This window comes from Salmo trutta, chromosome 22 (genome assembly GCF_901001165.1).
Source record: "Salmo trutta chromosome 22, fSalTru1.1, whole genome shotgun sequence".
NCBI classification, from domain to species: Eukaryota; Metazoa; Chordata; class Actinopteri; order Salmoniformes; family Salmonidae; genus Salmo; species Salmo trutta.
This window is the reverse complement of record NC_042978.1, coordinates 12,790,665-12,802,429: the sequence shown is the minus strand read 5'-3', so window position 1 is coordinate 12,802,429 and position 11,765 is coordinate 12,790,665. Positions and strand designations below refer to the sequence as shown.

The following is an 11,765-nucleotide window of genomic DNA, read 5'->3' as shown; positions in this document are numbered from 1 at the left end:
ATCATGCGAGACTACAAATCCCTGCAATCTCTTGCACGTCATCTCTAGCTGACACCTTTGCTAACAAGAAATATGTCAATTTAAAACTTGCACAAGACAGAATGGTCAATTTAAAGACATTTAACCAATTTATTCATTAATAAATTTAGCTAACAGATAGTTAATCCAGAGATTCTTACCTTTGCCTTGATTCGGCAATCTTGTCCAGTTCATCATGGCATTTGTAATTCTTTATGATAACCACATTAGCATTTTTTGGGGGGTTAAATACAGGCGAATATATTGATAAAAAATTACGTTGTCCTAGAGAGATTTAGACGGTTATTAAAACATCACAGGGGTAAGCCTATACGAAACACAGCTTCTAAAATCCCCCATGGGAAAATAAATGGGTGAAAAACAACTGGAACCATTTCCTTATTTGACCAGTATGTTTTATGGGTATTATGACTCATATGGATGTACTCCATTGTCCTCATCCAAGCAATCTTCAAATACCCATGACGTGCCTGAAAGTAAGAAATGGAGGGGGAATATTGAGTCTGTTCTTGACCCAAGGTAGCACTAGCTTAACATTGGATAGGCTGTAGAGTTTAGTTAAAGTTCATACTAGTCCTGATTATTATAAACAATTGTAAACTATTTATTGAACATGAAATATATCATTAGAATTAATGTCAACAATAACAATAGTACTTAAGTTATTGTAATATATTTGGGATTTTGGACTTACCAATGTAAGCACCCACCTGTCCAAAGTCAGTGAAAGTCATATTCATTTCACAATGCATTTATTTATTTTTACATCTAAAAACGTAAGCAGACAAGACTGTGCATGGTTGCACTTATGTACACTTTTCTGTACCTAGACACCATAAATAAAAATCTATAAACATTGGTTCAGTAAAAAAAGCTGTTTTTCCAAGATCCTTTAAACAGGAAAAATTTAATTTATACAACTTTTACAAAGCAAACTCCCACACAGCCAAATGTACATTCCAGTAAATAACGTCATAACCTCAAATGCCATCCCAGATTTAACGAAAATAGTTTCTCTAAATCGCATGTTCAAAATGCTATTTAGCTTACTGTACAGTCAAATATTAGGCTTTACATTAAACATATACATCAGATTCCATCATTCCGTGCTACTGCGTCAAACAAGCCTTTTAAGATGAGTCAAAATCCTTCGGGGGGGGTGTATGTGTGCATTGTTATTGTATTGATAGATATTGCTGCATTGTTGGAGCCAGAAACATAAGCATTTCACTGCACCTGCGATAAGTGTGTAAGCAACCAATAAATGTTGACTTGAGCCACATAGCTCCTTTCATTTGGCATCTCGCATCAGGACGTGACAAACTCAACCATAGATTTAAGAGGAAAGTTTGAGACATTCTGTTAAACTATCAGCACAGTAATAAAAAATAAAAAAATAGATTGCAAAATAATACAATGGGCTCAAATTTTACTACATGTTAAAGGTGACAAATGGGATTTAGTAGAATCCAATCGTGGCTCCCACATTTCATCTTCCATACTTTATAAGCCAAGGTGAAATCAAACCCTAATATTGAAGTTATTCTACAAATTATTGTTTACTTTGTAACACTATCCAATAGATGATAGGTAAATTCAAAACTCTAATTCATGAGGACATGCAGATAACAGGCATAAGTGAGTCACATGTACTAAAATCTCTATAGCCTAATCACCACACCAGTATGAATTTCATTACGTAACCAGACCAAACCTACTGAACCAAATGATACGGGAGCTTCACTAAATGGAATATGAAATAAGCTTGGAACTACCTGAGAATTCCACACAAGCTCATACATACACAGTTCTACAAATGTGTAAATACACCTGGATTATCTCTGTGCAGCCAACCAGAACTATGTGCTATTCAGTACATACCGTTGGAGAAGATATCCAAATAAATGCTATTATTTGTATTGATGGTAAACAGCAAAAATTTGTTGCTGCCCAAAATAGCAGTTTGTTGCTGCCCAATATACATTAGAATCGCTAGACATGCAATAAATACAGTCAGAGCGAACATCCCTGCAGTTAGGAAACAGCAAAGAAATTGTCCACTTACAATGCTGGAAAGTTCTGAAACAAATTGAAACAAGCAAACTCAAATGAAAAATGAAGACTAGAAGAATATGATTTTTATATTCAACAAGTATAACGTTTACGTTAATAACATTATTACCCTCCGTTCTCCAGCTGTACACTATAATAGAGCTTCCACACAAGAGTTAGTCACATTCTCTCTGTCACATCTTTCATTTTTTTACAATATGCAAACCTTAACCAGTTAACTAGTTCAGGTGCTCCACATCGGCTTTGAAATACAGCTCGTTCCCTGTAGGCTAAATTACTATTCCTCAATCTCAGACGATTTTAAGTGTGAATATTGGGAAGAAAAATGACAAAAAAATGGCAAAAGCATGTGGAGTCTACCAACTTTTATACCTGATCCAAGTAGGTCTGCCATATAAAACTAGGTACGTCTCAGTTACTTGACCCATGTAACCCCATATTACAAAGCTTTTACCAGATCAGATATGACTTGATTAAATAACTCAAATGTAAATATGGAACCACAGAATGAAAGATTCTCAATTTATCTGTAACTACAATCGTTTACATACATTTTCATGCCATGCCTCCATCACTAGCTAAAGACCAACAAGAAAATGTCTTCTGGGCAAACGTTTTTACATGTATAGGACCAAAATGTTGCCAATCTCTGCAAAAACACAAAACAGTGTAAAATTATCAGGTCTTCTCTGATAAAATTGGGGTCAATATAACTGTGAGTGCAAGCCTCATTCAAAGCATTACATTCATGGTAATTTATTCAAAACATTTCATGGTTTTCGATATACAGTAAAAGTTCTGTTCAATTTATTTGGACGTATGCCATTGTGGCTACAGTAACAATTATTTCCACATTAGCAAGCTTCCACAATAAAAGAATACAGCAACATCCCTTCCTCAGCAAGCAAATTTCAGCCAGTAGTTTTGAAAGTAGTGATCACGAGCCAAAATGGGTCCTCGGAAATTGTGCACTACGTCAACTATTTCGTATGATATGTTACGTCCTGCAAAAAAACGTTTTCAATTCGTATAATATGTGCTTCAGATCCTGTACTGCATCTTTAACTTCACTCCAAAAATCAACATTTGTCAGATGAGTCCATGTTCCAAGCCATCTGTTGTGTAGATCCAATGGTATCCCTCAATCCCAAATTAACTGGAAATATTGACACCATTAAAAATTATAAAATTAGATGGTGCCAATCTTTCTCATTAATTTATGATTGAGACATATAGCTTGATCTACAAGAGTTGACGTGGGCTTATCTCGATGTCAGATTACTTTTAGGGTTTGAAAACATCTGACACACTTTGATTTGGACAGAACTATCTTTAAGTGTTCATATCAAAATAAATAAAACACGCAGAGGTGAAGAAAATATGTTAGAACATTTTTGGGACAAAACGCTGTCCAACTCGTGATTGATACTTTCCTCTCCCTCCAATACGACAGTACTTGCCTTCCTTTCTTTTTACAATATGTCCATGTAGGCATCCACCAGCCTAAACCACATACTGGTGGTTGGAGGCGCCGTAGTTCATTGTGTAGGCCTGCCGGCTGTACTGGAAGTGGTCGGTCAGCACGTTGCTTCGTCCATACTGAGTGTCTGAGCCTTGGGAGAAAGGCACTGAGCCATTGGGCTGCGTCTTGTCCAGTCCCAAATTGTCGAAGGACATTGTGTCCTGCTTGGAGGAAGGCAGCAGCTTCTTCTTAGCTTCCTTATTGGCGTCATATTTCGCCTGTTGGCAGTGAAGAGAAGTGGATAGCTTAGCATAGCACATAACAAAGAATGACAAAAATACACATTGATGTAAATTACCACTGTGTGATTTCACAAAGTTCTATGTAGTTATAAAGTTGCATGTAAACTTTCCTCAGCGGGGGAGGAATTCAGAGCATCTTACAGATCCACTGTTAGAAACCCCCCCCCCCCATGCAGCGCAGAGCAAGCACCATGGCAGCAACAAGCCCAATTGGTTGTCTTCTAATACATTGTAAGACAGTCGTGTGAGTTTAAATATCAAAATTGCAAGGTGTGAGGAGTGTACCCGTAGGATGTTGGGTATTTATTAAATGTGCATCTGGGATGACAAATAAAATAATAGCTCTACAGACTTCGCGCCACATGGTACAATAGTGTCTGAACATTTCCAACATGTTGGTCACCAACAACTAATTCAACTTAGTTCACGAAATAGACAAATAATTAAATCAAACTCAGCATTAAGCATGCAGATGCACAAATGCGCTTCTTTCTTAGTAGGACTGATTGTGCAGATAGCGACTATAGTCAAGGTTTACATTGCAATAACTGTGATATGTGAGTGGTTATCCACCGTAGTTGAATGAAGTGATTGTATTGACTGGATAAATGCCCAAAAAGTCAACGTAAGCGTGTCAGAGGGAGTCACCTTGTTGTACAGGAAGACGCCCACAATGGCCGTCATCATGCCCATGATGTTGGTGGAGCTGACCGGGTTACGCAGCATCAGGAGCGATATGCTGATGACCATGATCCTCTTGGTGGCGTTCGCCACGGCGTAGCTCAGAGGGCTAACCAGGTTGAGGACGCTGAAGGCAATGACATTCTGAGCAAAGTTACAAAAGCCGCTGACGAGGAGTAAAAGGAAGGTGCCGGTCCATTCAGACATGCCTGTCTGGAGGGGTTATGCAGAGGAGGGAGAGAGGGAAGAAATGATTACTTGGATATTTGGAGAGAACAATGGATTTAGTCATGACTTTCTAGGAAAATAGAATGTATCCAGGTTGTAGTCTCAATGTGACAATTGAACAAAATGCAGCCGGATACTAGAGATTTTGTTGTGTGTGAAGGTATATTGAGGATTAGGCAAAGGAAGTGGATAACAAATGTATGGTACATACTGTGTGACATCCTGTAGACTTGTGAAATATATATATTATTATTATTATATATATATAAATAAATAAATAAAATGCGGATATAAGACGGACCTACACTTTAAGCAGTAGATTAAACACTATTTTATAAGCTGGACAACAATTAGACCACATTAGTTGATGCGTAATGTATGAACCTTCGCATACACTTCACGAAACTGAAAAACGTATATCCTATCCTTTTTTAACTCACAAAATCCCCCTCAACCAAGAACGAGGAGAGGTCCACCAGAACCCACGTAGGCACCATGAAGAAAACAGCATTGAAGCCCAGTATGTTGAGAAGTCTCAGGTGGTGGATCCTCGTGTCCCGCAGCACCTAAAAATAAATGCATATTCATTCTTGGCCCTTGTCATTTCTTAGGCACAAAACAACTTGATCAGACCGACAGCGTCATTGCATTAATTCTGCGTAATAAATTATGCAGTCAAACTTTTTCCATTATGTAAGCCAAAATTGTTCACGTGTGTGCAACAAAAGTTTAACATTCACCTTCTGCTCCTATTTCTGTCAAGCCTACGCATACAATTTGATGCATACGCTGGATAAATCCAAAGTATGCACCGCACAGAACGCACCGCAACTGCCTCTGCAGTGCTGCAAGTTAAACGCAGCGTTCCAATGGAAATGAATGTACTTCTAGTGTACCGAAACGCAATCCGTCTGATCGATGCGTTAGAAATCAAGTGAGCCGAAAAATACACCTCAAAGCGAAACAAAAGACACATCGTTAGAAATTCAGAGGTCACACAAATTCCTTGTTGGTTGGATGCTTTTCTTCATCAACAAGTATGAGACAGGTAACTAAGCAGTTGGTAATTAACAAGACATCCTTGTATATAAGTCTAACACTACAAATTATTACAGTAATTTGACAGCAGGGTTAGTAATATCAAGTCATTCATAACACGTCAGAGTAATGTGCTATGGGGTAAATACACTCACCGACTAGTTTTAGGTACACCCATCTAGTTTATGCTGTGAACAGCCCGTTCCATCTCATCCCAAAGATGCTCTATTGGGTTGAGGTCTGGGGACTGCGCAGGTCAATCAAGTAAACTGAACTCGCTGTCATGTTCCAGGCAATGTTTTTCCACTCCTCAATTGTCCAGTGTTGGTGATCGCGTGCCCACTTGTTTTTAGCCGATAGGAGTGGAAACCAGTGTGGTCGTCTGCTGCAACGGCTCACCCGTGACAAGGACTGACGAGTTGTGTGTTCCGAGATGCGTTCCGCACACCGCTGTTGTACTGCCCCATTATTCGTCTGTTTGGGGCTCATCTGTTAACTTGCACGATTCTCCTTCAACCTCTCATCAACGAGCTGTTTTTGCCCACAGGACTGCCGCTGACTGGATGTTTTTTGTTGTTGGTCGCACCATTCTCTGTAAATCCTTGATGACCCTGTCGTGCGTGAAAAGCCCAGGAAGGCGGCTGTTTCTGAGATACTGGATCCGGCGCATCTGGCACCGACGATCACGCAATGCTCAAAGTCCCTTAGGTCACTCATTCTGATGTTCAATCGAACAGTAACTGAATGCCTCGATGCCTGCTTTATATAGCAAGCCACGGCCACCTGACTGTCTGTAGGAGCGTTACATTTTCATGAATCGGGTGATGTACCTAAAACTGGCCGGTGAGTATATGTCCTTCTCAAATATTGGTTTAAGGGAGACCACTTAAAACAGCAGGAAAATGTAGGACAGATGACACAGCACATCTACAGTATGTAATGAGCAAATGCATTGCAAGGATTAACAAGGCTTCATACTAATAGGCCTTGCCCTTGAGTTTTCCTTTTGAGTGTTTTCATGTTTAGTATGAGTGATGTCTATTATGTCTACACTTGAATATTGCAAGGAGTGGTTTTACTTAAAATAATACAGTATTATATTAAAAGGAAAACGTATTGAACTACAACCTCTGCTCAAACACATACTTCATTCAAAGCTCCTCCTAAGTTCAAAATGTGCTATACTTGTATCCGTCAAAACAATAGTCCTTTCAAAGGGTGCCAACTGGTAAGACATACCTTTTTGGAAAATATGTTTTGCAGAGAGAAGCAGAGTGTGGCGGCCAGGGCACTGACTAACCCAGATACATCAAAGGACATCTCTGTCATTGTGGCCAGAAGCACTCCTCCGATGATGGGGATGAGAGATACGTACACCTGAGACAGGCACAGGACAAGAGTGCAAAAGAGAAAGTAGGCTAAAGTCAAAAAGTATGGTTGAAACAATTACCATCCATACACATGCAGTTGTTTTGCTAATTTGTTTGTGGGACATTTTGTCACATTGAACCCACCCTCTAAATGGCTGTGGCACATACAGTGCATTCAGAAAGTATTCAGGCCCCTTGACATTTTCCACATTGTATTACCTTACAGCCTTATTCTAAAATGGATGAAATTGTTTTTTCCCCTCATCACAATACCCTATAATGACAAAGCAAAAACAGGTTTAGAAATTTTGCAAATGTATAAAAAAATAATTTTAAATGAAACCTTTGGCAGTGATTACAGCCTCGAGTCTTCTTGGGTATGACGCTACAAGCTTGGCACACCTGTATTTGGGGAGTTTCTCCCATTCTTCTCTGCAGATCCTCAAGCTCTGTTAGGTTGGATGGGGAGCGTTGCTGCACAGCTATTTTCAGGCCTCAAATAAAATAGTATTTGTCACATGTGTCGAATACAACAGGTGTAGACCTTACAGTGAAATGCTTACAAGCCCTTAACCAACAACGCAGTTAAGAAAAATACGTGTTAAGTAAAAAATAAATCAGTATAAAAAAAGTTGTAAAATAACAATAGCGAGGCTATATACAGGGGGTACTGGTATAGAGTCAATGTGCCCCGGTTAGTCGAGGTAATATGTACATGTAGGTAGAGTTCACGTGACTATGCATAGAAAATAAACAGAGAATAGCAGCAGCGTAAAAGGGGGGGGCAATGCAAATAGTCTGGGTAGCCATTTTATTAGCTGTTCATGAGTCTTATGGCTTGGGGGCTGAAGCTGTTGAGAAGCCTTTTGGACCTAGACTTGGCGCTCCGGTACCGCTTGCCGTGCGGTAGCAGAGAGAACAGTCTATGACTGGGGTGGCTGAAGTCTTTGACAATGTTTAGTGGCCTTCCTCTGACACCACCTGGTATGGAGGTCCTAGATGGCAGGAAGCTTGGCCCCAGTGATGTACTGGGCTGTAAGCACCACCCTCTGTAGTGTCTTGCTGGCGGAGGCCGAGCAGTTGCCATACCAGGCAGTGATGCCCCCAGTCAGGATGCTCTCCATGGTGCAGCTGTAGAACTTTTTGAGGATCTGAGGACCCATGCCAAATCTTTTCAGTCTCCTGAGGGGGAATAGGTTTTGTCGTGCCCTCTTGACGAGCTCTGGCTTGGCCACTAAAGGATATTCAGATACTTGTCCCGAAGCCACTCCTGCATTGTCTTGGCTGTGTGCTGAGGGTCGTTGTCCTGTTGGAAGGTGAACCTTCACCCCAGTCTGAAGTCCTGAGTGCTCTGGAGCAGGTTTTCATCAAGGATCTCTCTCTACTTTGCTCCGTTCGTCTTTCCCTCGATCCTGACTAGTCCCAGTCCCTGCCGCTGAAAAACATCCCCACAGCATGATGCTGCCGCTACCATGCTTCAACGTAGGAATGGTGCCAGGTTTCCTGCAGATGTGACTCTTGGCATTCAGGCCAAAGAGTTCAATCTTGTTTCTCTGATAGTCATTTAGGTGCCTTTGGGCAAACTCCAAGTGGGCTATCATGTGCCTTTTACTGAGGACTGGCTTCTGTCTGGCCACTCTGCCATTTTATTTAACCTTCATTTATTATCATAAAGGCCTGATTGGTGGAGAGCTGCCGAGATGGTTGTCCTCCCATCTCCACAGAGGAACTCTGGAGCTTTGTCAAAGTGACCATCGGGTTCTTGGTCACCTCCCTAAGCAAGGCCCTTCTCCCCTGATTGCTCAGTTTGGCCGGGCGGCCAACTCTAGGAAGAGTCTTCGATTTTACAAACTTCTTCCATTTAAGAATGATGGAGGCCACCATGTTCTTGGGGACTTTCAATGCTGCAGAACATTTTTGGTACCCTTCCTCAGATCTGTGCCGAGACACAATTCTGTGTCGGAGCTCTACGGACAATTCCTTCGACCTCATGGCTTGGTATTTGCTCTTACATGCATTGTCAACTGTGGAACCTATATAGGCAGGTGTGTGCCTTTCCAATTCATGTCCACTCAATTGAATTTACCATAGGTGGACTCCCAATGAAGTTGTAGAAACATCTCAAGAATGACCAATGGAAACAGGATGGACCGGAGCTCAATTCCAAGTCTCATTGCAAAGGTTGTGAATACTTATGTAAATAAGGTATCTGTTTTTTATTTTTAATACATTTTCAATAACATCTAAAAACCTGTTTCCGCTTTGTCATTATGGGGTATTGATGAGGGGAAAATGATTTAATCCATTTTAGAATAAAAAAGTCAAGGGGTCTGCATACTTTCTGAATGCAGTGTAAATAGCTTTTTTAATTGTGCACTACCTGCAGTGTTAACCGGATGCGTTTTTCCTGCATCAACGCTGCGATCTGTAAATACACCTGCAAGGCTGGTGGTAATATGAGCCATTGTGCCACATCACCATTGCTTGGACAAAATATATTTGAAAGCACCTTGTACACTATCAATTCTCTGAGTTACTCACTTTTGTGGTTTGCTTCTCCTTCATGATAATCCTTGATAACAACACAACCCATATAGGCATTGTGGCTTTGACTGTGGGGTGAAAAGAAACAAAGAAAAGAGATAAAAGGATCCTGTTCAGTGCTTGACTTGAGGGAAAGGGCTTGAGTTGGACAAGCATAGGTTACAAAAGGTAAGGAGCATGACTTTTGAGATACAATGGTTTAAAGACTTAGGGGCCCATGCGATTGTGCTACACACCAAGAGTTTAAGTCTCATTGTCTCGTGCGTCACAGATTGGTCAACACAAAACGTGGAACTTATTGCATCATAACCTTATGACCCTGTGCCAATCATAGCTATACGTGTCAGTTACTGAGGTAAGACAGCAATGAGTTACAGTTAAACTTTATAAAGGCTTACATTATACATTAGGTACCTAGCTAATTAGGAAGGGAATGGTATAATACAAAAGGGATTTCTGAGCTGTCAGGAGGTTTCCACTAGTGACCATGGCCAGAAAGTCAAAATTGGCTAGAAAATCATGAACACAAACATTTGCTTTTTGTTTATAATTTAAGGTTAGATTTAGGAATAAAGGTAAGTGTGGTTAAAATTCGGGGTAGGTTTCAAATCCGATTTTAAGAAGATAAATTGTAAAAACAAAAATGCCCTGGGTTTATGACTTTGTGGCTGTGGTAACTAGTGACAACCCAGTCAGGAAAGGTGAAGCACCGACTGTTTCCTTGTTGAGATTCAATTGGCACATGCGCATTCGCGCCAAGTTGCCATCTTAAAGTAACAGCAAGAGGAAACAGTCGGTGGTTGTATTTGATTAACGTTTTATTAAAAAGTATGAATTTAAGCGAACAGAGAAAGGCATGCAACAGAGGACAAACATAGGTACAATGTAATGGTTTCAGAATGTACATTTCGTATCGACGCATAGCGACTCGAAGGAGTAGGATGTTAAAAACTCTAGTCTGCGCTCATCTCAGTGAAGGAGTTGAGGTAGGCCCCTCCCCCAAACAAAAAGGTATTGAAACAACCCCAGTATGTTGGTAAGGGAGGACGCAAGCTCCTTGGCAAATCGTCAAGTGACCTAAACAAAGCTTGCTTAAATTGGCCAGGACAAGACAGCAATCGATGTCGTTGCTAGCAAGCTAGAGCATTATACAAATATTTGCTAATGTTGCGAGCTAACTAGCTAACATTCCGTTAGTTAAAACGTCAACCAATGATTCAGAGCTCGTACAAGTCTTACCCGTGTGTGCGTAGGATACAGGTACCTTCCATATACTGAAGTGGGCCGACACAGATGCGAAGTATTTCCCAAAAGCTAAAGGGAGAATATACCATTTGTAGTATATAGTTGGTACTTCTGTTTTTGGGACTCCCCATGCCTTCAACAACGTAGGAAGGAAGACGACGATTGAGAGTATATGAAAGAGCGAAACGGTGACAGGGTAAGGGAATCCATTTAGAATAATTTTGTTAACGACGTTACCTCCCGAACTAACAGTGTACCAACAAAAACAGAGTAAAGCTATCCGGACCCCTTCCTTGACTGGGGGACGTTCCACCGCAGCCATCTTCCAGTTCGGATTCACCGGCGGCAGTGCAAGGCCAGCAGTGAGACGTGGAGCAGCTACCAAAGATGGTGGATAAATGAAGACAGTTCGCTCAGGCAGTTTACCATTGGAAAAAAATGTCAGTTCCGGTCTACTTAACTGGGTGTGTCTTCCATAGACACGGATGCAATAGCAACTTGGTCTAGTTGACTTTCATTGAAACAGCGAGTGGGGTGTCTCGTTTCCTCTGCCGTCTCTGCAGCTACTACGTCCCAGAGTCATAATGGCTCTGCTACGTACAACGCTGAGAATAAATGCCGCGTTCACTTGCTAGTCGGAACTCTGAAATGTCCGACTTAAGTTTTTGAACGCAGCATGTGTATAACTACCCCAGATAGCAAGTCGGAGTTCCATAATTCCAACTAGCACATGGACGTGGCAATTTACTTCTTGCTGATTGAGTCACCCCCTTACAGCAGAGG

At 40.9% G+C, this 11,765-nt stretch overlaps 1 protein-coding gene across 1 annotated transcript; it reads right to left on the bottom strand.

Moving 5' to 3' along the window:
- Positions 1–777: 777 nt before the first annotated feature.
- LOC115158110 (solute carrier family 35 member E1-like) lies at positions 778–11,378 on the bottom strand. Its single transcript, XM_029706665.1, has 6 exons — positions 10,977–11,378; positions 9,735–9,805; positions 7,063–7,200; positions 5,226–5,351; positions 4,525–4,770; positions 778–3,852 (listed from the first exon to the last, which is right to left on the bottom strand). The coding sequence occupies exons 1-6, from the start codon at positions 11,302–11,304 to the stop codon at positions 3,616–3,618; spliced, it is 1,146 nt and encodes a 381-aa protein (XP_029562525.1). The 5' UTR covers positions 11,305–11,378; the 3' UTR covers positions 778–3,615.
- Positions 11,379–11,765: the final 387 nt, after the last annotated feature.

Bases quoted from the DNA above. Each gene is read 5' to 3' on its own strand.
- LOC115158110 (XM_029706665.1), bottom strand. From the start codon at position 11,304: ATGGCTGCGGTGGAACGTCCCCCAGTCAAGGAAGGGGTCCGGATAGCT. The intron at 7,201-9,734 runs GTGAGTAACTCA...TGCCTGTCTCAG, and splicing joins AGGAGAAGCAAACCACAAAA to GTGTACGTATCTCTCATCCC. The intron at 3,853-4,524 runs GTGACTCCCTCT...CACTGCCAACAG, and splicing joins GCGTCTTCCTGTACAACAAG to GCGAAATATGACGCCAATAA.